Source organism: Geotrypetes seraphini, chromosome 16 (genome assembly GCF_902459505.1).
Source record: "Geotrypetes seraphini chromosome 16, aGeoSer1.1, whole genome shotgun sequence".
In the NCBI taxonomy this organism is placed as follows: Eukaryota; Metazoa; Chordata; class Amphibia; order Gymnophiona; family Dermophiidae; genus Geotrypetes; species Geotrypetes seraphini.
The window spans coordinates 17,619,273-17,646,461 of record NC_047099.1 but is presented as its reverse complement, the minus strand read 5'-3'; the positions used below and the strand labels follow the sequence as shown (position 1 = coordinate 17,646,461).

Below are 27,189 nucleotides of genomic sequence, written 5' to 3'. Positions count from 1 at the left end.
AATCGCTGCCTTCCTACTTTGCATGCCATTTCTCCTCATTTTCATGTGTGGATCGGATCGGGTGGGAGGTTGATCAGCCAGGAGGTTAGTGAATCGGGTCGGGGTTGGAGAAGGCTCGCAAAGCTTAGTGAATCTAGGCCACAGTTACTAACATGTGCTACTTTTAACATATTGTTTTTCTAATACCTTGTGCTGTTTCATAACAGATCCCACATTTTGCAGTGAGACATGGGCCCGGATTCTATAAATAGCATCATTGTCAGTGGCCGCCTTAAAAATGGCCACCAACTGTGTGTCAATCACATGACTGCACCATTTATAGAATTGCAGCTTCAGGAAAGGTAGGCGCCAGAAATTTAGGCCAAGATTTTCAAGGCCTACATTTCCAGCATCTACCTTTTATGTGAATCGTGCTTATGGAGGTGCTCTATGATGCCATAGGCCACTTCTAGCATTAGCCACACCTACAGTGGAATAAGGGGTCGAAAAGAGCCTCTGTAGGCATAATGCAGGCACTGTTTTATAAGGCATTGCTAGGCACCTATATTTTTCCTCTTAAAATGCTTTTTTATTTTTATAATGGCATTTTCACCTCTTTTACTAAATCGTGGTAGAGGTTTCTACCACAGCCAGGAGTGTTAAATGCTCCAATGCTGCTCCGACACTCATAGGAAGTCTAAGAGCACTGGAGCAGCATCAGAGCATTTAGTGCTCCAGGCTATGGGAGAAATCTCTACTGTGTTACATAAGAACATAAGATTTGCCGCTGCTGGGTCAGACCAGTGGTCCATCATGCCCAGCAGTCCGTTCACGCAGTGGCCCTTAGGTCAAAGACCAGTTCCCTACTAGAGTTTAGCCTTACCTGCATATGTTCTGGTCTAACCTTTTCTTGAATCCCTGAAGGGTGCTTTCCCCTATAACAGCCTCTGGAAGAGGGTTCCAGATTTCTACCACTCTCCGGGTGAAGAAGAACTTCCTTACGTTTGTACGGAATCTATCCCCTTTGTACTTTACAGAGTGCCCTCTCACTCTCTCCACCTTGGAGAGGGTGAACAATCTCTCTCTACTAAGTCAATTCCCTTCAATATCTTGAATGTTTCAATCATGAGTTAGGTGCTGGTAGGGCACTGTTTATAGAATATAAGCCTTAGTTACTAATAACGGGTTAAGAGTAAAATAACACACCTAAACAATAGTCCACATTGGTAACTATGTGTCTTTAGCTTAAAAGTCAACACCGGTAAGCAGCAGAAGCCAAAATCTGATCGGCAGTTAAAATAGATTCTTCCCACATTTCCTAGAAGAATAATCTAGAACAGGGGTAGGCAATTCCGGTCCTCGAGAACCACAGACAGATCAGATTTTCAGGATATCCACAATAAATATGCATGCGATAGATTTGCATCTCAATGAGGCAGTGCATTCAAATCCATCTCACATATATTCATTGTAGATATCCTGAAAACCTGACCTGCCTGTAGCTCTCAAGGACCGGAATTGCCTACCCCTGATCTAGAAGAACCAGGATAAAATTAAGATAAGCGATATCTTTTATTATGTCAGGCAATGATAGCTACCTCAACGCTCACATAGAAACATGATGGCAGATGAAGGCTAAATGACCCATTCAGTCTTCTAGAAAAGGCTGAAAAACTATCAGGGCAAAACCTGTTTTTCTTTCTTTTCATTGTGGTCACAATTCTGTCAGATTTTCTCTTATTCTGGCCCTTTTCCTTTGTTTCAGAACAACAAGGAGAATGAATTCATTGAAATGGTGAATCACAGCAGTGTGACAGAATTCTTGCTTCTGGGCTTCTCAGAATTCGAAGAGCTACAGCTCCCTCTCTTCATACTTTTCTCACTCCTCTACCTCATGGCTGTCCTGGGAAACCTCTTTGTTATCTGCATAGTATGTGCTGATCGACATCTCCATACCCCCATGTACTTCTTCCTGGCCAACTTGTCTCTCCTAGATATCTTTTCCATGACAGTCACTCTGCCAAAATTGCTGGCAATCCTCCTGACTCATAATCATACCATATCTTTCAGTGTATGTATTATACAAATGTATGGTTACATGGGTTGTACGGAAACAGAATATCTGCTCCTCACAGCCATGGCGTATGATCGTTATGTTGCAATATGCAATCCCCTGCGTTACACCATCATTATGAATACAAAGGTCTGTGCTCTTCTGGCAGCTGCCTCATTGATAACTGGTTCCTTAGACGTATTGCCACACATTATTACTGTATCCCAGTTTTCATTCTGTGACTCCAATGTAATTGACCATTTCTTCTGTGAAATCACAGCACTTCTAAAACTGTCCTGCACAGATACCTCCATCATCCAAACTATGACTTTTGTAATGTCAGCATTTACAGCCTTCGCCCCATTTCTCCTGACCTTGACATCCTACCTGTTCATCATCTCCAGTATCCTGAAAATCCGTTCCAGAGAAGGGAAAAGCAAGGCCTTCTCTACCTGCTCATCCCACCTTACAGTCATCGTTCTGTCTTATGGGACTATCATGGGAGTATATCTGCAACCTGAGTCAGGAGACTCTGTGAAATCCAACAAGCTGCCTACTGCAGTGTATATAGTCGCTTCCCCACTGCTAAACCCCCTGATTTATAGCTTGAGAAGTAGAGAATTAAACATGGCTCTGAAAAGGGTCATAAGAGGAAAGTCAATGTTGTTAGCTAATAAACACTTTCAGAACTAGTTCTAAACTAAACATAAGGAATATACAGGGAGGCAGGCCTATATGGTGATTTTGTGATACCACTTCCTAGCAGTACCTCAACAGCAAAAAACAGATCTGAAATACTTCATAAAAAGCTATTGGTTATGGGGCTTGGATGACTATTAAAGCTTATTAGTTTAACGAGAGATATTCAGCCTGCAGGAGTTTGTGGTTAGGCTGTATTAAACCCAAATATTCAATACCAGGCCATGTCTGGACATCAACTTTGAATATCTGGATGATCTGAATGATATTCCACCTGGGCAAAGATAGGACTGTTTTCTATGTGGACCTATCTGCTTAGTTAAATATGCAAGCAGTAGCATTGATTATCACCTGTGTGTCTTCATGGTCTGCCCAACTTTTGTCCATGGACTGCACTTGCACTAGCCAGTCAGTGCCACAGCAGTCAGAGAGGATAATCAGTGGCCCTATCTGGTTAAGTGCCTCTCAATAACCCCTCCCAGCTCACTGATCAGGGTTTAAGCAAGCAAGACCTCTCCTGCCTGCTAACACTGAAGATTCAGAGGATAATGGAGTGCACCTAAGCCAAAGACATTCTTCAGTTGACCATTGGTGCTGGTTCACGGACCACCTATATGTTTTTAAACTATATCACAGACTCCTGATGCAGGCCTAGTGGCCGAAACACATGTTGAGTCAAGTCAGCCAAGAATCTAGTCTGTTGTGATAAACCTCTCCAATAGAACTCCATAAGACTTTCTTGTGTATTTGCCTCCTCCTCTGTGTATGCTTGTTTCTGGCCTGTGGTGGACTTGTCTTCTGTTCTGTACCTGCCCAACTTTTATTTAGTTAGTTAGTTTTATGTCCTGTCCTTTCAGGGGAGCTCAGTATGGGTTACAGTATTACATACATAATTTAGAGTGATATAGCAGAAGACTTCCAAATTACACGCACAGAAAGGGACATAGAATTACATACTTGATTCATTCAGTAGAGTTTCAGGGAAAGATTGCAAGGTGAAGAGGGAGAAGAGCAGGCATATGGGGAGGAGAGAGTGAAGGAAGGTGTTGCCATAGCTGACCGATGACAATTAGAGACAAATTGGGTTACATATCCGGTAGTAGAATCACATGTCAAGTTACATATAGCAATTCAAAAAATAATCACCTTATTTCCACATAAATAAACAACCAAATACTTTTATGGTCACACAATGACTCTAGATTTCAAAGTGAACGCTCAGACCCATAACCAAACTCTAGTGAAACATCATGGAGTCAGTTATAATAGAGACAATCACAGCAAGTTCACTGTCTCTGCCACCTGCTAATAACATACAAGCGTCTGACATCATGGTTGACCCTGGTTGGCTGGAGCTTCAAATTCTGGGCTTGCTCCGGGTTTTGACATCACTAGAGTTGCTTGTCAGCCAGGTGAAGGAGTGTCCAGTCCCTGGTAAGCCTATTTAATAATATAGTATTTGAAAGGTTTTGAAACATTTAGTGTGTATGCATTATTAGTCTTGGGCTTCTAGTTCGCTCTGACCCTGTTGTCACAGTAGAAGGTGGTTAGAATGTTATTGTTTTTCCTTTGCAATACTCCTCCTGATGAAGCCAATCGTGAAACCCGGGTTGGGGGGGTTTAACAGCTTATGGCAGTTGCAATGTGTTTGTACTTTAAATATGTACCCGGAGCAGTGAAAGAGCAACAACAGTGCCAGAGCAACAACAGTGCCATCCTGCATTCAGATAAGTTACCTATCTTTTCTTTGTATGTTATTAGCAGGTGGCAGAGACAGTGAACTTGCTGTGATGGTCTCTATTATAACTGACTCCGTGACTTTTCACTAGAGTTTGGTTATGGGTCTGAGTGTTCACTTAGAAATCTAGAGTCACTGTGTGACCATAAAAGTATTTGGTTGTTTATTTATGTGGAAATAAGGTGATTATTTTTTGAATTGTTATATGGTTATCACCTTTGAAGAAACAAGGTCCCTTATATTTTATGTGTAATAAGTTACATATAGCATCATGCTCTGGCCTGAATTGTATTTAGGGTTCAGGTTCTATTACATATAGGGTTATAGTTAATTTGCAGTTGGGGTGCTAAGTAATAGGTAGGTTTCCGCTGCCTTCCTGAAGTTTAGTATTGGTTTGAGGGAGCATATCGATTGAGGTATTTGGGTCCATACTTTAGGAATGCCACAGCAGTCAGAGAGAATTAGCGGCCCTGTCTGGTTAAGTGCCTCTAAATATCCTCTCCCAGCTCACTGATCAGGGTTTAAGCAATTGGTAACCTTCCTGTCTGCTTAACTCCATTTGAATATCTACCCTTAGATATTAATTTAGACTCCTGTTGGTAGGGAGGGGTTGATATTGGATTTAAGCTGTATGAGATATCATGCATCACTCGATTTTTAGGGAAGAAAGTTGAAGACCCCCCAAGAGCTCAAAGAGCTTACCAAAAAGAAAAACTCCTCAATACTTTGTTCTGCAATGAAATGGCAGTTTATTTCATTCCATTAGCAAAGCATGCAGCATACAAATCAATCAGTATGGAGAAGGGGAAAAATTGTCTCACACAACAAGAGTGCAAGAACAAGGCTTTTTCCGAATCTGTTCTCTTACACTGATTTTTATAACATTTTTCATATTTCCTTATACACCCTATACAAAACCTCTACTTTATATATCTAGATCCATTTTCTTGAAATTACTTGTTTATTGACCATGTCCCACCCAATTTGGAGAATTTTCAACAGGACTCACGACTCAAGCTCAAGAGATTTCTGTTAAAGATTACTGACCATGGCCACCTTTTGCAAGACCCCAGGTCATTCCACTGATAAGCGGAGTCTCCCTCCACCCTTTCCTGCTTCTTATTTTTCTGCACGTCTTCTGGTCATTTCTGCAAGTTCACTCACTGTTGCTTAAGAGGATTCACTCAGAGTTTATACAGTACACACAGTTTTCTTCTGTACATCCCAGCTCCAGGTTCAGAGGTCACACCACTGCCATTTTTTTTTAAGGCAAAACTATACCTATTCCCTCAAAAGTGTAAGATGAATCTGACAGGCTAAATTTTAATCATTATTTCACATAACTCTGGGCTCATTTTCAAAGCAGAAAAATATCCAAAGAGCAACATAAAGTGACAGATGGATGTTTTGTCCTCCAAAACATCCATATTGCTAATTTCGAAACCCATTCTGTAGATGGTTTTCTATGCTGTTTATCTGCAGTGCATTTAAACCTCAAGGGGGCGTGTTAGGGATGTGTTTTGGATGAGCTTATGATTTGGGCATTTTTCTGCAATAATAGAACATTGTAGAAAACATCCAGGGCAAAAATTGAACATTTGAGTCTAGACCTGTTTAAGTAACAAATAAGTTACAAAAAGATGACCACACTGACCAGATGGCCACTGGAGGGATTAAGGCATGGCCCCCACCTTACTCCCCCAGTGGTCACTGACCCCCTCCCACCCAAAAAAAGATGTGAAAGAAACATGCCTGCCTATATTAGAGCAGCCAATGGGTCGGAGCAGTGGACTATATCTCACTCTAGTGCACTTGTGGTGGAACATGTGAGCTTTCCAAAACCTGTTGTATCTACATTGGGGGTGCCCATACTTTTTGGGCTTGCGAGCTACTTTTAAAATGGCCAAGTCAAAATGATCTACCAACAATAAAATTAAAAAAAAACACAAAGCACACTGTACGCTGAGAAAATGTTAATTATCATTCCTATTCCGGGTTTTTTTCAAAGAGGTCAAGGCAGATGACTCTATGCACTGTCACTTCAGTAACAACCATACAAAAATAGACAAATATCCCCCCCTCCCTTTTTACTAAATCACAATAGCTGAATGCCCCACGCTTCTCTCGACACTCATAGGCTCCCTGCGCTAAAAACCGCTATTGTGGTTTAGTAAAAGGGGGGGCCATAGTGCAAAATATAGACAGCAGATAAATTCAGACACATTTTGAAAATAAAATCATTTTTCCTACCTTGTTTGGTGATTTCCTGAGTCTCTGGTTGCACTTTCTTCTTCTGATTGTGCATCCAATCTTTCTTCCCTTCTTTCAGCCTTTATGCTTCCTCTCCTCCAGACCACATTCCCTCCCCCAACTTTTCTTCCTCTCTCCCTGCCCTTTCTTTCTCCCTGACTCCCTTTCTTTTTTTTTCTCTCTTAATACCCCCTTTCTTTTTTTCTGTTTCCCTTCTTTCCTTCTGTCTCCCTGCCTGCCCCCTTTCTTTCTTTCTCCCTACCCTCCACCATGCCACTGCTACCACCATCGGGGAACAGGCCCCAAAGCCGCCACCGCACCAAGCTCCCTCTGCTTCCCTGCAGGCCGACCAGCATTTCTCTCCCAGACGGAGAGGAAGTTCCACCCAGCCAGGCAGCGATTGGCTGGCCCGAACTTCCTCTCTGACGGCAGAATTGACATCGGGGAGAGGAAGGCTGATCGACTCGGTAGATCACCAAGGCAAAGTGAGTCTAGCGATCTACCGGTCGATCACGATCGACCTATTGGGCACCCCTGATCTACATATAGATGATATCTGCAGACATATGTGGTGTATAGTTGGATACAGTAGACCTGGGGTGGGTTTTGGAGGGCTTACCATACAATGTGAGGGGATTATGGTGAGATGTGTACCTACTCTACTGAGATGTCTGTATGACCAGGCTGCTAAGAAAGATGGCCACACCTCAATGGCTTCTTTTGTGCATTTTTCTTTTGGACTTGTTTTTTGAAATGGTTCAAAAAGATGCACTGAGCTCAAAAACTTCTGACCATTTTCGAAGCAAAAAAGAATAGACATTTTCTTGTGTTGAAAACGGTCATGTTTACTACTGGATTTTAGGGCATTTTCCGCAAAACATCTAAACTCAGATTTAGACGTCATATTGAAAAGGCCCCTCCATATCATTTTTCAACTGCAAGCTGCACAAAGCAGATTACAACTTAAAAACCTTAAGGACCAGATTCTATAAAGGAGTGTCAATCCACCAACCCATTAGGAGGAAATGGAATATCACTGTAAACACCCACATAGATGAACAGGAATGACGAGAGAAATTGGAGCCCCCAACGATGTCTGCCAAGCATTGCAGTGCAGAAGAGGGAAAATGTGGAAGACAATATTCATCGGATCGACTAGCAGTGAGATCTACAAGGGACAAGAAAAGGGATCTGATAACTCTTATGTTTTCCACATGTTCCTGTTCATCTATGTGGCTATTGCCCCAAATGCAGTGATTTTTCTGTTTACAGCGATATTCAAGTTTTCAAGTTTCAAGTTTTATTAAAATTTTGATGTATTGCAATATCATTAATTCTTCCAAATAGATTGGTGGATTGACACTCCTTGAGTGATGGGAGGTGACAAAAGAGTGTGGTAAACAGAGAACATTCAGAGGAAAAGAGTATTACAGGTGGGATGCTGTAGGGAATGATCCTTCATCTGGTTCAATGTTTTTGTATGCAATAATTTGAAAGGGATATCAGAAAAGATTCGCCCTTTTCAGGTAATACCAAACTCTGCAACAGTATAGACACTCTGGAAGGTATGGAAAATTGGAGCAATCTAGCAAAGTTTGATGAATGATTTAGACTGTGGCAGCTAAGATTTAATGCTAAAATTTCAAGGTCAATAATTATGTACATTCCTCCACTATATTAAATTAAACAACATATTCAGAAGATAATCAGGTCTGTGTGTCCAGGGACCAGATCCCGAAAGGACTTTTCAGCCAACATAAACACTCCTAGCTCATCAGGTTATTCATTCCAGAAATGAAGGATCCACTGACAAAGAAAGTAAGTGAAGGAGTCAGATCTTTCTTCATTATACAGTAGATTCATCTTGCAATATTATTCATCTTCAGATATAGTTTGCCAATATATTTTCTCTAAATGTGATTGTCATTTTCTTCTTTCTTTTAATGATAATTCTGGAGCTACTGTAACAAGATGTTTTCTGGATGAAAAATAGATGTGTGCTCTTCAGATGTCACTGAAAGAACAATAACAAGTTGTTATTTCTATAGCACTAACAGGTACTGTATATTGTACATTCAAAATATGGTCCCTGTGCAAAAGAGCTTACAATCTAATTATGACAGACACACAGAGGGGACTAAAAGGTGATAGGAGACTATTAAGGGAATGAGAGACATAAGTTGGTTGAATCAGCTAAGTAATCTCTATTTTATCATATGTTTGGATAAAAGGTCACAAATTAACCTTATGAGATAGATACGGGATCTAGGACAGAGTTTCCACTGCAGGTTTTGAAATGGTATTTAGAATAGCTCAGAACCAACCCAGTGACACCTTAAAAGAACATCAGCACAAATCAACAGTTTAGATATTCAAAAGGGAAGGAAAGTGTTATGTTATGTCATATTATATATGCAGTTTTATCCCATCTAATCCCTGCAAATATGATCAAAGCAGGTTTGAGGGGCCACTGAAAAGTTCTCAGCCCAACCAAGAAGAAAAAAAAAAAAAAAGTGGAGCCATGAAACTTACAAGTTATTCCACACTTGTCTTGACACTTTTCATTTTGTTTCCTGTCATTGAAACAAAAAGTGTCAAGAAAAGTTTGGAATGACATAAGTTTCATGGCTCCACATCTTGAATGGGCTGAGAACTTTTCTGCGGCCCTTCATAATATATCAGGAACTAAACATAACTTTCAGGAATTACTACAGTTAACAATCAAAAATTAAAAGATTCAATGAATAGCTAAGATTTCTGTGCAAAATTCTGCTGCACGACTCATCTTCTACCAACCTCACTGCGCTCATGTCAACCCTCTCCTTAAGTCACTTTACTGGTTCCCTATCTGTCATTGGTGACCCATCAATTGAGTGCAGGACAAAAATGTTCCGATAAAGACATGCCGACAATTGTGCACAGGAACGTATGTGCGCTGCCGGTTCTGCTGCTTTAAACCTGTAACATTAGCGCTGTGAGGGGGTGTGGGGGGAACCCCCCACTACATGTATGAGTCCTCACGCTCCCGTTGGGTGGCTAGGGGGGAACTACCCCACTACACTGAAAAACTCCTGAACTTTGAAAACTGAACAGAAAATGAGAGTTTTCAGTGTACTTGGTGAGGTTCACCCCTCCAACCCCCCCCCCCCCCCCAAGAGAGCGGGAGGACTTCTACATGTACTGGGTAGCTTCCCCCATACCCCCCTCACAGCAGTAACCTTACTGGTTTAAAGTGGCAGGACCAGCAGCGCACATACGTCCTACGCCCAATTATTGGCATGCCAATGTCCGGCACACTTTAGTTACGAAACCCTGTCATCGCATACAGTTCAAGATCTTATTGCTGACCTACAAATGTGTTCATTCTGCTGCCCCTCAATATCTTTCCTTGCTTCTCTCTCCTTACATACCTCCCAGATAACTCCGTTCCTCAGATAGGTCGCTCCTAGCTTTGCCATCCTCCTCCACTGCCAATTGCAGACTTCGTTCCTTTCATCTAGCTGCCCCCTATGCTTGGAATAAATTACCCGAGAATTGTCCATCAAGCTCCTTCCCTTGTTTAAAAGCAGACTGAAAACCCACCTTTTTGATATAGCCTTCAATCCTTAACCCTACTCTTCAGCCTTTCAACCCAGCCAGGTTCACCTTAACTGTATCCATGACATCCTGTTTGTTTGTTTGTCTTGGCTGTTTAGATTGTAAGCTCTTACAAGCAGGGACTCTTTTCTTTCTGACTCTGTGCAGTGCTGTGTGCATCTGGTATCGCTATAGAAATAATTAATAATAGTTGTAGTAGTAGTAATTTCAAGTCTTTCTGAAAGCACTGATAGTCAGCATTAAGATATCCCAAATATGGCAGAGAATTCCAAATTTTCACTGAACAAAAGTTGAATGATTTATCAAACAACTTAAGTTGAATGTTTTTTTACAGATAGAAAATCCAATATTAAACAGTTATTATCACAATCATATTTGGTCGTGTCAATTAACTGAACTAAATTAGAAAGACTGGGGAATAATCTGTCAAAACTGCAGACCTTAAAAATAACTTTAACAGGGAGCCATTGCAGTTGAAACAGCAAAGGTGTCACCTGATCAAACTTCGGTTTACCAAAAATCAGCTTAACTGCAGTATTTTTGGATCAACATCAGCTTTGGCACCACTTTTAACAAAATATCCAAATACGAAGAGGTACAGTAGTTCCAGTTGGAAAGTGTTAGTAATTGAACCGGAATTCTAAAATGGTCAGTATAAAAGTAAGAGCGAATTAAACATAAAATTGATGTGAAGCTCCATGCTTAATGAAGAGTCCAGGATTATTCCCAGTACTCTAGAACAGTGGTCCCCAATCCTGTCTTGGAGGACCACCAGGCCAATCGGGTTTTCAGGATAGCCCTAATAAATATACATGGAGCGGATTTGCATGCCTGTCACTGCCATTATATGCAAATCTCTCTCATGTATATTCATTAGGGCTGGCCTGAAAACCCGATTGGCCTGGTGGTCCTCCAGGACAGGGTTGGGGACCACTGCTCTAGAAGAGCTGTCTGCCTATAGTATGAGACCAGGATCAAGAGACAAAGAATCAGGAATCAAGTTAGACTTTAAAACAAACCAAAACAATTTGGTGTTATCTGTATTCTACTTTACGTGATGCATTGACGTCCACTTTTTTTTTTTTCCAATTCTTTATTCATTTTGCATCTTACAACAAGTGCACAACATTACAACATATTAAACTTTTACATATCACTTGAAATTCATTCAATTATGATTTTACATAGATAAATTTATTCCCTCCCCACCCATACTTCCCACAAGTAATTTACTTCAAAATATCATATACATATTGTATTACTATCTATAAAAAAAGATCTTAAAAAATAACTTTCTACCCTCCCCCTACATATAAATACACTTTCATTGGAAAATGATGTCTACTCATTACAATAATTTGTTAATGGTCCCCAAATCTTTTTAAAATTATTATAATTCCCTCTTTGTATGGCAATTGATCTTTCCATTTTATAAATATGACATAGCGAATTCCACCAAAATGTGTACTTAAGCCTATTATAATTTTTCCAATTGCTGGTAATATGTTGCATGACAACCCCTTTTTAATATTATTAATGCTATTAATTATGGGAGTAAAAAGGCAGCCTAGCATCAAATCAATTGGTACAAACAAAAAAAATATCATTAGCATATAACACTTCCCTGAAATCCATTTTTAGTTATTAATTCTTTATTCATTTTCAAAAATACATTAAGTGTTAAATATATTCATTCATATTAACAATAAATACATCACTTACAAACAATCATTGATATATTTCATAAATTCTTATCCCTTCCCCTTTCCCATCCCTCCCTCCCATATATTCCATTATCATATAAAACATATAACAATAAACTTACCCCCTCCCTATACCTTAAGTTGATAAATATAAGGGAAACAAATTCAAATTAATCTTTACAATACTTTGTCAATGGTTTCCACACATCCTGAAACTTCTTAAAATTTCCCCGTTGTAATGCAATAAACCTTTCCATTTTATAGATATGGCATAAAGAATTACACCAGAAGTTGTAATTTAATCTCCTCCAATCCTTCCAATTATATGTAATTTGCTGAATGGCAACACCAGTCATTATAAGTAGTAATTTATTGTTATTCGCAGAAATCTGACTTTTTGCTCTCATTTCCATACCAAATATCACAGTATCATAGGATAATGCCACTGGGTTATCTAATAAATTATTAATTTGGTCCCAAATTGATTTCCAAAAATTCATAATAAATGGGCAATGAAACTATTAAAATGATGATTTTACCTGTGGTTTGTTATCAGATGGGTATCTTACCATTATATTTTCAAGGGTCCTTTTATAAAAAATTAAATAGCATTCTTTTAAAATTTATTTGGCTGGGTAAAACTCCTAGAGTGGCTTTGGTATCTTTACAAAGGTCAATTTCAGAGGTGGGGGGTAAATTTTCCAAATTTTTATAGGTACCACCAAGCCTATATTTTACGCCAAGGTATCTATTGGGTTCTCCAGGGCCGCCATCAGAAATTTCTGGGCCCCTTACTGAGCAATCCTATTGGGCTCCCCACGCACCCCTTCCTCCCCCCCAACCCCCCCTTCTTCCATGGGCCGAATACACACATACTTTTCTCTGTCGCCGCACTCTTTGACCAAAAGATTTGTAAGCCTGCAACCACGTCAAGGTAGACTCTTTAAGCAGGGCCCTAACCTAACCTAAACTAAACTAATCTATACCTATATATTCTAAACTAACATATGTCTAATACTGAACTAATAACAAACTAACAAACATCTGCATAATAAATAACTAATAAATAATAGTGCTAGTAGCTATAATTCACTTTTGAATGTAAAATATCAGTTAAGGATTTCTTTTGACCTTTGTAGGCCAGAAGTAGATCACAATTGCACAATATTTTTTGTAACAAGTATTAAATGAGTTTTTATAAATACTGTAAGCTTAATAAACTACACATCTTAATAAACTACACATCTGAGCGCATATCTGAACATACACATCTGTATGATCCCATCCTCCTCAGCTTGCCTATAGCTGCATCATGCATGTTAAAAATGTACGATATGTTGATATGTGCACCTTCCTTCCTTCCCATCCATCCTCCTCAGCCTGTCCTTACACATCCACAGCTGCATGTTAATGATGATGTATATATTATGATGATAAATAAGTGCATATGAGCACATCATTAACATGCAGCTATGGATGAATATAAAAAAGAAACAATATTCTGTACAATTGTCAATTTATAAATCAGCATCTTCTCCCCACTCTCTCTTCCCCATTTCCCTTCAGCATCCTCAGCCCACTCTCTCTCCACTTTCCTTCAGCGCACGCACATAAAAACAAGCAAGTAATTTATATCATTTTCATTCTATTCATTCATAGAAATTAAAGTCTAAATAATGCCAGTCACATAACAAAACATGATTTTACAAAAATAATTCCCTGCACAGTCAAGCCTGCAAGGATTACTAGATGTCTTTCAGCAGCTCCCCTCCCTCCCCCTTACCTTTGTGGCCAAGTCAAAATGATCTACCAACAATAAAATTTTTTAAAAACACAAAGCACGCTGTACGCAGAGAAAATGTTAATTATCATTTATATTCTGCGGTTTTTCAAAGAGGTCAAGGCAGATGACTTTATGCAATGTCACCTCAGTAATACTATACAATACTAGACAAATATTCCCCCTCCCTTTTTACTAAAACGCGATAGCAGTTTTTAGCGCAGGGAGCTGCACTGAATGCCCCACGCTGCTCTCAATGCTCATAGGCTCCCTGCGCTAAAAAACGCTGTTGCGGTTTAGTAAAAGGGGGCCACAGTGCAAAATATAGACAGCGTATATAAATTTTCAAAGCAGACACATTTTGATCACTAAATTGAAAATAAAATCATTTTTCCTACCTTTGGTAATTTCATCAGTCTCTGGTTGCACTTTATTCTTCTGACTGTGCATCCAATATTTCTTCCCTTCTTTCAGCCTCCTGTATGCTTCATCTCCTCCAGACCTCATTCCCTCCACAAACTTTTTCTTTGTTTCACCCTGCCCCTTCTTTCTTTTTCTCTCTCTCCATACCCCCTTTCTTTCTGTATGTCTGTTTTTCTCTCTCTCTCACCCTGCTCCCTTCTTTCTTTCTCTTTCGTTCTGTATGTCTGTCTTTCTCTCTCTCTCTGTGCCCCATTTTTCTTTGTTTCACCCTGCCCCCTTTCTTTCTTTCTGGCTTCCTATCCCCCCCCGTTCTTTCTTTCTCCCTGCCCTCCCCTATGCCACCACCATTGTGAAAATACTGCCACCGCCACTGGGGAATAGGCTGCCACTGCCGCCATCGGGAACAGGCCGGCGCCGAGTTCGCCTTGCTTCTCTTCCCCGCGTGGCTGACCAACTCTCGCCACCCGACGTCAATTCTAACGTCGGAGAGGACGTTCTAGGCCAGCCAGGCAGCGATTGGCTGGCCCAGAACATCCTCTCCAACATCAGAATTGACGCGAGTGGCGAGAGTTGGTCGGCCCCACAGGGAAAAGCAGGGAGAACTTGGCGCCAGCCTGTTCCCAATGGCAGCGGTGGCACTCAAGTGGCTAAAGAGCCGCAGTTTGCCGGCCTAGGGAGAACACTGGAGGGTGGCCAGCTGTGCACCCCCTTCGGACGTAAACCCTGGGCGGGGCGGACTGCCCCCCCACCCTCCCCCACCTTGGTATGCCACTATCTGTACCTCACTCCCTCCCTATGACCAAAAATTCTCCTTTCTTCTATTCCCTGTGTACACAACCATCTCTTTCCCTCCCTTCCTCTCTCCCAAGTCCATTCCTTCTGTGTCCAAAAACACATTCCCTCCCCCACCTCAGCATCTCTTTCCCTCCCTTCCTCTCTCCCAAGTCCATGCCTTCTGTGTCCAAAAACCCATTCCCTCCCCCACCTCAGCATTTCTTTCCCTCCCTTCCTCTCTCCCAAGTCCATGCCTTCTGTGTCCAAAACCCCATTCCCTCCCCCACCTCAGCATCTCTTTCCCTCCCTTCCTCTCTCCCAAGTCCATGCCTTCTGTGTCCAAAAACCCATTCCCTCCTCCACCTCAGCATCTCTTTCCCTCCCTTCCTCTCTCCCAAGTCCATGCCTTCTGTGTCCAAAAAACCATTCCATCCCCACCTCAGCATCTCTTTCCCTCCCTTCCTCTCTCCCAAGTTCGTGCCTTGGGTCCAAAAACCCATTCCATCCCCCACCTCAGCATCTCTTTCCCTCCCTTCCTCTCTCCCAAGTTCGTGCCTTGTGTCCAAAATGCACTCCCTCCCCCTTTTGTGTTCCACGTTTGCCTCCCAGCCCATCTTTGCAACTTTCTCAGCAAAACGGAGTTCGAGCCGAGAGGCTTGTCTCCTGTTTCCTGCCTGCCCTGCCACACACAAATAGCTGACCGGAAGTATTCTCCGACGTCAGCACTGACGTCGGAGGGCAGGCTTTGCTTAAGCCCTCTCTCCGATGTCAGCGCTGACATCGGGGAACACTTCCGATCGGCTATATGTGAGCGGCAGGGCAGGTAGGAACAGAAGACGAGCCTCGCGGCTCGAGATGTATTGAATTCTGCGGGTCCCCCATCCAGCTCTCTCCTGTGCACCTGGGGCGGACCGCCCCCCCCCTAGGTACGCCACTGGGACCGGCACCGGTCCACGGACCGGCGGTTGAAGAACTGTGGCCTAGGACCCTGGGGGAGCCCGGGCCCCCTGTCAGTTCCGGGCCCCTGAATGCAGGACTTGTAGTTCTGCCCTGATGGCGGCCCTGGGGTCCTCCCAGAACTCATGGAAAAAATTCCTTGACTGGTTATGGTTAGAATGGCAACTCATGTCTCCATTGCATCTGTGCCATGTGCTCAGTATCAAAATGCCTAGCTACAGTAAGAATAATAGCATACTAGCCGATACATGGAGAACATTGCGGTATGTAAGCAATTTAACAACTATTCCAATTTATAAATCTACAAATCAATCTATATGGGTAAACTCCAAGATCCAAATTGGCGGAGAAAGGCTAGTCTGGAAGCATTGGATGGTAGCAGGAATACGTATATTGGATGATGTTATTTCTAATGGTGCTATGCTTGAATTTTCACAATTGCAACATAAATTTGGTCTTAGAAACTCAGATAATTTTAGATGGTTGCAACTGAAGCAACCTGATTGGAAAAACCTTAATAATCATTATAGTATGGAGTTTCTGTGTTTTCAGACAGACTTCTTGGGTCACCAGGCCGCCCAGTGGTACAAAATGATATGTGGATTTAATAAAAAGAAATTAAAAACTGGTTTAAAAGATATTTGGAGCATTGAGATTAAGCATGAAATTACTGCATCTCAATGACCACGAATTTGGTCTTGGAGGATGAAATGTACGCTGTCAGCATCTATGAGACAAACTTGGTTTTTTCTGTTGCATAGAGCGTTGTGGACCCCTGTTAGATTACAAAAATGAGATAGTTCTTTGTCTAATAGATGTTGGCATTCTCATCTAGAAGTAGGAACTTTAGATCATTTATTGTTTCATTGCCCATGTATTATGAATTTTTGGAAATCAATTTGGGACCAAATTAATAATTTATTAGATAACCCAGTGGCATTATCCTATGATACTGTGATATTTGGTATGGAAATGAGAGCAAAAAGTCAGATTTCTGCGAATAACAATAAATTACTATTTATAATGACTGGTGTTGCCATTCAGCAAATTACACTTCCCTGAAATCCAGAGCAACATTGGACAACGGAGTCATAAAAAGATTGTACAACAATGGAGAAATAGGTGATCCCTAAGGGACACTCCAGAACTTATATTTAACACGTTTGCTGACACCTTACATAGCAGGTAGAAACTAATAAGCAACTACTTATAATATGATATAATATAATACAGTCAGATCTTGGTTTGCGAGCATAATTCGTTCCAGAAGCATGCTTGTAATCCAAAGAACTCGTATGTCAAAGTGAATTTCCCCATAAGAAATAATGGAAACTCAGACAATTCCACAACCCCAAATCTTTAATACAAAATACTGTATGTACTTGTATTGCAAGACATTGCATGTTTATCAAGTTAAAATTTAATAAAATGTTTTGCTTGTCTTGCAAAACACTTGCAAACCAAGGTACTTGCAATTCAAGGTTTTACTGTATATAAAGAAATAGTACACGAACACGTCAGAGATGCAATCTTCGCGATAAACAGTCCTAAATATTGGAATTCATTGCCACTGTCATTAAAAAATGGAACCTCAGTTGATAAGTTTAAAGAAAATGTAAATACTTATCTTTTTTCTGATGCCTATTCTCAGGTATGATGGGTATTGCTGGGGGGATCTTAAACGACGAAGGAAAGAGTATTATTTATGTTAAATTTATTATTATTTGGATTGTGTTGTTTATTGGTTATATTAAGTGTTCATTTATTATTTGTACACGTAAGACCTCCTGGAAAAGGCTGTCTATGCCCTGTCCATATCACACCCCCTTTCAAAATACTCATACTTGTGATATACACATGTAAATGTCCAAAGGAGAAGCAGAATGAGCCAAGGTCTTCAAACGAACTGCATTTTAATGGCAACCCAAGTAACATATACAAAGTGAACTCGCATTGGACTCAACACGGGCCACGGGTGTTTTGGCGAGCGAGCCTGTATCTGGAAGCTAAGATGTCAGTGAATATGTCTTGAGTTAGTCAATGCCCATGGATTTAATATCAATTCATAAATAATGCGTACACACTTTTCCTTCAGGAATTTGTCCAAACCTTTCTAGATGGTTTTAAGAAAGATTTGGACAAGTTCCTGGAGGAAAAGTCCAGTCTGTTATTGAGAAAGACACGGGGGAACCACTGCTTGCCCTGTATCGGTAGCATGGAATATTGCTATACCTTGGGTTTTGGCCAGGTACTAGTGATCTGGATTGGCCACCGTGATAACGAGCTACTGGGCTTAATGAACCATTGGACTGACCCAGTAAAGCTATTCTTATGTTCTTAACACCAGTATTAACATGTATTTTGCAACTGGGACTTCTAAACTAAGGATCCCAGGCTCAATATTTTATAATGACAAGCCAAAAACTAAAAGGCAGTACAAATGCATACTCTTAACCCACTTCCTGAAGGATTAATCTAGAAGAACCAGGATAAAACAAATATAATTGATATCCTTCATTATCTTTGGTAAATCATGCCAGGTATCTCAAAGCCATTTCTTTGGTCGCAAGGAACAAAATAAAAGACAGGTTTCACTTTTGCTTTGTCCTGGTAATGTACCACTTGTGACAAACCCATAGCCAGCTTTGTCCCTGTAATGGATAAAAGAAGAGCACGGTCCCTGGTCAGGAGAGCTGACCAGGTTAAAAGTAAGGATAGGGAATTGGCTGACTACCCCTCAGACAGTGAGGTAGAGCAGGAAAGGTATGAGCCTAAGAATATCCAGCAGAGAGTGCCATATCAGAATAAGTTCACCAGCTGCTGGAAAAAAGGAGGCAATGGACACAGCTGAAGTGTGTCCAGAAGCTGACTATCACCCAGAGGGAATGGAGATTAGTCCATAAGCTAAAAGAGATCCAAGAATCTGTCTCACTAAGCTGCGTATGAGTGCTGGCTCTCTGTAACCAGAGCCCAGGTGTCACTGATTAGGGAGAGAAGGAAAACCTTTCCTTTAATGAGCCTAGGAAGCTGGAAACTGGACATGTTACCCAGCTTGGTTAGCTGGAAAACCTGGAATTTTATTTCTAAAGTTTGCTACTCCATTTATCTGCTTTGTTTATGCAGTTTGTTTTCATTGTTTGGAAGTTTATTTTCATGGCATTTCTGTTTATTTGAGTCCTGGTGAAGAGGACTATCTATAAAGCAGAGAAAGTCCAGGGAACTGGAACTGTATGCCATACTTGGTGCTCAATGAATCTATACTATAACACAACCAACACAAATCAATAACCGTTCTTCCCAAGGTAGCGTATATTTAACCACCCTGATATGCCCTCATGCATACATATTTTAATTACTGCTCTTCAGGATCCTCAGCGGCACCACTTAGGGCTCAATACCATCTCATTGCCCCAAGCTTTACGTGTCAAAGTCTTCATCGGGTCCTATCTTAACTTAATTCAATCACTTATTGTTTTTATGCTTTTGTTTTTATAGTTTTTATATATATTTATTTCAATATTTTTTTAAAAAGCTATACTTAGCTTTTATCATGTGGTCTCTGGCCCAGGGATTGTCATACCGACATGTTTCGCTATGGACTAGCTTTATCAAGGATAATCCCCTAGGGAAACAACAAAAGTTCACATTAAAAAATATATAAATTATTATAGCTCTCTAAGTGCCCCATATTCATTTACATAAGTCACAAAAACAGCCTTCCATTTCTTACCATATATTAAAACGCCAGCAAACACGACCACTCTACCTATAGAGATGGCGGCGGCATTCATTACAGGAGTTAAATAGAGCCGAACCCGAGTACACTGTACACCCGCGATTATGTGGCAACAGCGTCACGGGCTGGCATTCCGGTTTTAAAGAGATAGTAACACATTTAACTGGAACCGTATATTCTACATTTAAATTGTAAACAAGAGCCCGCCTCCCAGTAAAGCTAGATCAGGGAACCCCACTCTAATTCAGCATTTAAACCAAAAGGTATCACTGTATTTAAAAAGTATATCCACCTCTGCTCCTTATACTTGGTGCTCAAGCCATTCTGACAACTCTATGCTGTTTTTGTTTTATGCTTAATTTTTGCATTCCATGAGGGTGGCTGAAAGTATTCAGACCCCCTGTTCAATAAAGCCTAAGTATGTGAATTTGAACAAATCTGAATCGTGTCTCCTTTTTGGCAAAGTATCTCAGTGTGGCCTGGCACTAGGCAGGTGCCTAGGTCTGTTTTACCTGAAAAGCCTTCCTCTTTCCTGAGGAAGCCACGCCGACAGGTCAGGAATTGGCACAGCTACGCCACCTGCCAGTCAGAGCAGGGGATAGCTGTGTGACACACTTCAACAATTGGTGGAAAATATTATTATTTCTCTTTGGTCTCAGTTTTACCTATTTTTTATGTATTCTGTCTATCTGTCTTTGTTTTAGGGCCTCACGTAAGATGAATACAGAGAAATGATGAATCAAAGCAGTATAACTGAATTCCTGATTCTGGGATTCTCAGAATTCCCAGAGCTGCAGCTCCCTCTCTTCACTCTCTTCTCACTCCTCTACCTCATGGCTGTACTGGGGAACCTCCTCGTTATCTTCATAATATGCGTTGATCGACACCTCCACAACCCCATGTATTTCTTCTTGGCCAACTTATCTGTCCTAGACATCTCGTCCGTGACTGTCACTATGCCAAAATTACTGATCATGATCCTGACCCAGAGTTATACAATCTCTTTCAATTCATGCATTCTTCAAGTCTACTGGTTTTCTACCTGTGCTGCAGCAGAATTTCTGCTTCTTACTGCCATGGCGTATGATCGTTACGTTGCGATATGCAATCCCCTACGTTACCCCACCATCATGAGTAAGAGGGTCTGTGCTCTTCTGGCAGCTGTCACATGGACAGGAGGTTTAATCGAGTCCTTGCCACACACCATTGCTATTTCCCGGTTTTCTTTCTGTGATTCCAATATAATCAATCACTTCTTTTGTGACTTCCCAGCACTGCTGAAACTTTCCTGCACAGACACCTCGGTCATCGGTACTATGAATTTTGTTACATCCGTGTTTTCAGTCTTCACCCCTTTTCTCCTAACTCTGACATCCTACGTGTTTATCATCTCCACCATCCTGAAAATCCATTCTAGAGAGGGGAAAAGCAAAGCCTTCTCCACCTGCTCCTCCCACCTAACCATCATCATTCTGTCGTATGGGACTATAATAGGAGTGTACGTTAACCCTGAGACCAGGGAGTCTGTGAAATTGAACAAGTTGCCAACTGCAATGTACATAGTCACTCTCCCGCTGTTGAATCCTATGATTTATAGTTTGAGAAGTAAAGAGTTGAATGTAGCCTTGAAAAAAGTCATAAGTAGGAAATCAAGACTGTCAGCAGCTAAGCTCTTTAGAAAGTCCATTTGAAGGTGTGCTGGTTGGACTAAAATGCACGCGTTTAGCGCGTGCTAAATCGATTAGCGCACGCTAATCGGTTAGCGCCCCTTAGTAAAAGACGGCCTTAATTGGCCATGTTGAGCAGACTTAGGGATTTATGGTGCACTTTGAATGTGACTCAGTTACCTTTACTTATTGTAGATTTATGCTTATCAAAACCTTCTGATTTTCTCTCCTCTCTCTGCCATATTTGGGGACTATGGGAATCTTATAATTTATTGGTTCTTTTATTTTCTGTGGGGCAATGGTTAGAGCTGCAGCCTCAGAATCCTGACGTTCTAGGTTTAAACCCCATGCTGATCTCTGTGACCCTGGGCAAGTCACTTAATCCTCCACTGCCCCAGGTACATTAGACAGATTGTGGACAGATAGGGAAAATGCTTGAAGTGCCTGTATATAAACCACTTTGAATATGGTTATATAACTACAAAAAGGCAGTATACAAGTCCCAGTCCCTTTCCCTGATGTCATAATGCCTCATTCACCCAATAAGAACCAACCTCCTCAGTGATGTCACGATGGATTCATTGTTCTAGACTTGGCTCACTTCTGATATTATTGGAGGAGAGTGTAGCACAGTGGTTAGAGGTACAGCCTCAGCACCTTTAGATTGTGGGCTCTCAAACCCTGAATTGCTCCCTGTGACCCTGGGCAAGTCACTTAGGCCCAAATTCTGTAACCAAGCGCCTAAAGGTAGGCACCTATTTCAGAGGCGCCTATCTAAATTGAATAACAGATAGATAGGCGCCTATCTAAATTGAATAACAAGCTCAATTAGGCTTTTTAATCAGCCCTGATTGAAACATAGGCGCCTATCAAGAAAACGCGATTCTGTAACAAGGCGCCTCTAAAAATGAAGGCGGCCTTCAAAAAAATAGGCGCTATGTAGGTTAGGCATAGTCATGCCTACGTGTTAGGCGCCATCTTACAGAATCCCTGCTCTTAAGTGTGCTTAAGCGCTCGCATGGGCGCCTAACTTTTAGTTGTGCCTAGAGCTGGCCTATTTATTGGGCGCCTCTGTCAGCAGAGCTATTGCTAGCAATCAGCATTTTTGGTTGCCCTAACCAATGTCAGCAAAGGCCTATGGGACATTATATCAATCTGACTCTGGAATGTTGATGCAGAATTCTGGGCTCCTGCACAGAATTCACATACATTAATCATCCAGCCAGACTGGATTGTTTATCAAGAAGATAGGCTGCTTGAATGGGACAAAGAAGCCAGAAACTAATCCCATCTACCATGCCTGCAAGTATCACGCCTTTCTTATCAATTAAACTAACCATTGTTTCAAACAGTTTACAAATTATAAACAGAAAGATACTGGGAAATACAATAGTTTCTATATTCAGAATAAGATTCCAAGCTATAAAAGCCTCCTCTCTGCAACACAGAGGGATCTATCTCTTTCTCTATCTATCTCTCTATCCCTTCTCTCTATCTCGGGAACCCGAAGCTTAGATCATCACCCCATCACCCTTTTTTTTCTCTCTCTCTGCCTCTCCCTGGAACTTAACGCTTCTTTCTGGACTCTGTAAGGCAGGGAAACTGCTTTGCTCTCTCATTAATTGTAATGCTTAATTGTAACTATTATGAATATTGCTTTTCTGTAAGCCTATTTCTATAATATATTCTGCATCAACATTCCAGAGTCAGATTGATATAATGTCCCATAGGCCTTTGCTGACATTGGTTAGGGCAACCAAAAATGCTGATCGCTAGCAATAGCTATGCTGACAGCCTCCAAAATAGGTGCCGAAATAGGTGCCGCTCAGCGCGATTCACTAAACAGCACCCAATTTTACTTGAATCGCGCTAAACAGTGCCTAATTAGGCACCTAACTTTTGGGCACTTCTTATATAATTTGCCCTTTAATCCTTCAGTGCCCCAGGTACATTAGACATATTGTGAGCCCACCAGGACAGATAAGGAAAATATATGTAAACCGCTTTGAGTGTGGTTGTAAAACTATAAAAAGGCAGTATACAAGTCCCTTTCCCTTAATTATTTTTCCTGTATTGTGTATTAGAAATTTAAAATTAGAAATGTAAAATGATATATTTATTGTTAATGTGATTGAATATATATACATTTAATGTAATTTTGAAAATGAATAAAGAATTTATAAAAAAAAAAAAAAAGAAATTTCAATAAATATAAAGTTTTAAAAAAAGAAAATGATCACATCTATGTAAAGAATACCCACTGAAATGTTCTCTACTCTCTGAAGTATACTTTTCCAATCTTGAGACTGCATTTGCACTACACAGTAAAATTACTTGAAAAAATTAACAAGCTCTGAGTGTCCAGGGATCATAGCCGAGATGGGACTAGCGAGCGTTTTAAATGCTCCTAATTTATTCATACCAGAAATGTAGAAGCTGCTTGCCAAGAAAGTAAGTGACGGGACCTGACCTTTCGGCTTACAGATTAGGATAAAGTAGCGTGGCTGCCATGTTGGACTACTCTAAAGGTAATAAATAGAAATAAAACAAAAAAAAAAGATGGAAAATGAGTTGATATCTTTTTTATTTCTTGATATAGCACTCTTAAAGCTAAAAAGCAAAACAATGCAGTGTACAATAACAAATCTCTCAAAAGAAGGAAAGTAATTACAGGAATCAAATAATAACATGAGAACAATAGAGGAGGAGCCAGAACCTTTTTCCTCTACTTAGGACAATATGAGCAAAAAACATAACAACTTAAAATCATTCCAAATCTGAAGGGGAAAGGCAGGGATTGGTGTGGTGGGAGACTTATGAAACATGTGTGAATAACATGAAGAAAGACCTGGCGAAGCTTGAAGAATGGTCTGAAATTTGACAGCTAAAATTTAATGCTAAGAAATGCAAGGTCATGCATTTGGGCCGCAAAAACCCCAGGGAACGGTACAGTTTAGGGGGTGAAGAGCTTATGTGCATGACGGAAGAGCGGGACTTGGGTGGGATTGTATATGATGATCTTAAGGTGACCAAACAGGTCGAAAAGGTGACAGCGAAAGCTAGAAGGATGCTAGGTTGCATAAGGAGAGGTATAGGCAGTAGGAAAAAGGAGTATTTATACCCCTCTATAAAACTTTGGTGAGACCTCATTTAGAATATTGTGTACAATTCTGGAGGCTGCACCTTCAAAAAGATATAAAAAGGATGGAGTCGGTCCAGAGGAAGGCTACTAAAATGGTGTGTGGTCTATGATAAGGCGTATGGGGAAAGACTTAAAGATCTCAATCTGTATACTTTGGAGGAAAGGCGGGAGAGGGGAGATATGATAGAGACATTTAAATACCTACATAGTATAAATGTGTATGAGTCAAGTCTTTTTCTATTGAAAGGAAACTCTGCAATGAAAGGACATAGGATGAAATGAAATGAAAAGTGTCAAGAAAAGTGTGGAATAACTTGTAAATTTCATGCATAGCTCCACATCATTCTCTTCTTAGTTGGGTTGAGAACTTTTCAGTGGCCTCTCGTATAATGTGCCCTTTGTTGTTGGAGTCAAACTATTTTAACATTTCCTCTTAGTATTCTGACCAAAAAGTAGTCCTAGAAAATGCTTATTCACAGAGGTGTCACCTTTGCTTTGTAATGTAAGAAATATTTGCCCTGTAGGAGTTGATTCTTGTTTTTACGTTTTCTGCACTGAATTATATATACTACCTTTGAGGGAAAGCATAAGTAGGATCCCATTATCTTAGATGGGTTTTTTTCATGTGGGGGTCCTGTAATACGGCTTGGTCCAATTTGCAGCTCAGTATATTACAGGGACTTGTTCCATTCTCTTCTTGTTAAACTTCTGTCGGGAGCTCACTTTCTAATAAATTGTTGCTTCAGATTTGATGGTTGTTGGAAGGCCAGCCTTGGTGCACTTGAGAATGCCTCAGTAATTTATTATCCTAGAATCTTTTATCATTTCATTCCATTTTTCTAACTCTGGATTTTATGTCACGGCAGGAGGAGACTCTCTCTGAGTCTCTTCTTGTATTGCAGTACTGTGTTTTACGTGAAGAGGCAATCTTCCTGGAGATCATTTGGGGGGTTGTAGCCATTTTGTTTTGAAGGATTCAGGTAGGTTTTGAGGTGCTTATCTCATCAGTCAGAGCATATGCAATGGTATAATCAGTGGTGCAGTAAGGGGTGGGGGATGGTCCTCCCTGGGTGCCCTCTTGCCCCCCTCAGTCTCCCCCCCCCCCAAAATACACACACACACTCCTCTCCTTGCTGCGTGCACCCCTTGCCTTCCCCATACCTTTTTTACTTCCCCGGCGTGAGGTTGCTGCCTGCATTGGGGCGCTCTCTCTAACATCACTTCCAGGACCCCTGCCTAGGAAGTGACATCAAAAGGTGAGCCAAGGCCAATGTGGGCATGATGCTCAAGCTGGAGGTTATAAAGGTATGCGGAAAGAGAAGGGAGTACGTGAACGGCAGGGAAGAGGCTCCACTGCCCTGGGCGCTGCTCACCCTTACTATGCCACTGGGTATAATGAGACTTGCCAAGGGTCACAAGGAGTCATGTGGGTTTGAACACACCACTTCAGGGTGCCGAGGCTGTAGCTTTAACCACTGCACCACATACTCCCCTAGTCTGATATTTATTTATTTATTTCGATTTCTATCCTGTTCTCCCAGAAGCTCAGAACGGACATCTTTGTAAATGACCGCGCACCATCCCAACTTCAATAGGAAGCATAAAATACTTTAATTAAAGTACTGAATTTGGGATGGTACGCGGTTGTTTACAAAGAGGGAGCTGATCTTGAAAAAGCCTAGTGGCGAAACATGTCAGCCAGTCCCTTCCCAACATCAAGAGATATGCACAAAGCATAAATTAAGACACTAAGGGGGTCCTTTTATCAAGCTGCGGTAGGCGTTAAACCGCCTGCCATGCTAGCCGCTAACACCTGCATTGAGCAGGTGTTAGTTTTTTGGGGGTTAGCGCATGATGAAATGTCCGACGCTCTAACCCTGCTAGCGCGGCTTGATAAAAGGATCCCTAAGCTAAATTATTTGAATGTTTTATAAGAAATTATATTATTTATTCACATGAATTTAGAGGATACCAAACAAAAATATTTATAAAAAGGATTTATTTATTCATGAGATTAACATCAAAGCAGTACAGATGATGAATATACAGCCGTTTTTGGAATTATACATTGCTGGCGGTGGCATGTCTGACTATGAGTATAATTGTTTAAGAGATACAGATTGGGTATGATTACGTATTGCAGCAACAAAAAATTGTTGGCTATTTTTGACTACATAAAGGTTAGGCAGGCCATAGAGAGGGTGTAAATGCTTCCTAGAAACATCCAATGTATCAACCTGAGCAGAACTTGGAAGGGGCTCACATGTACATGCTCTAAATTGCAGTTGAATTCTTTCAGTTCTGCAAATATTTTACTTTACATTACATTAGAGATTTCTATTCTGCAATTCAAGGCGGATTACAAAAGAAGATCATTGGTCATTTCTAGTAAAGAGTAGATCAGGTAGTATCGGTGAGTCGGGAGGAAGATGGGAAGAGGAAGGTTTTCGTGGTGTTAAGACTTTTTCAGGGATTTCTTTTCTGAACACCTTGTAGTCTGGAGTTGTTATCAGTCCCGAAAAAAACAATGCAAAATGCAGTGATTGTGACTATGGAAAACAGTATCAGATTGTATCTGTCATGATGCTGATGCTCCACTGTGACTCCAACTCTAGGAATGCAAATTTAGAAATTGTCCTCAGGCTGTGGGATTATGTAGATAAGAAGCTGCATATTACACAACAATTATGA

The 27,189-nt window shown here is 40.9% G+C and overlaps 1 protein-coding gene across 1 annotated transcript in view; it reads left to right on the top strand.

Annotated features, from left to right (window-relative positions):
* The window catches only part of LOC117349752 (olfactory receptor 8D4-like), a 36,023-nt gene extending 8,834 nt beyond the window's left edge, over positions 1-27,189 (top strand). The window contains exons 2-4 of the mRNA XM_033923342.1: positions 1,745-2,595; positions 23,956-24,019; positions 26,995-27,189. Coding sequence (XP_033779233.1) covers positions 1,745-2,595; positions 23,956-24,019; positions 26,995-27,189 — 1,110 coding nt within the window. The remainder of the gene's footprint in view (positions 1-1,744; positions 2,596-23,955; positions 24,020-26,994) is intronic.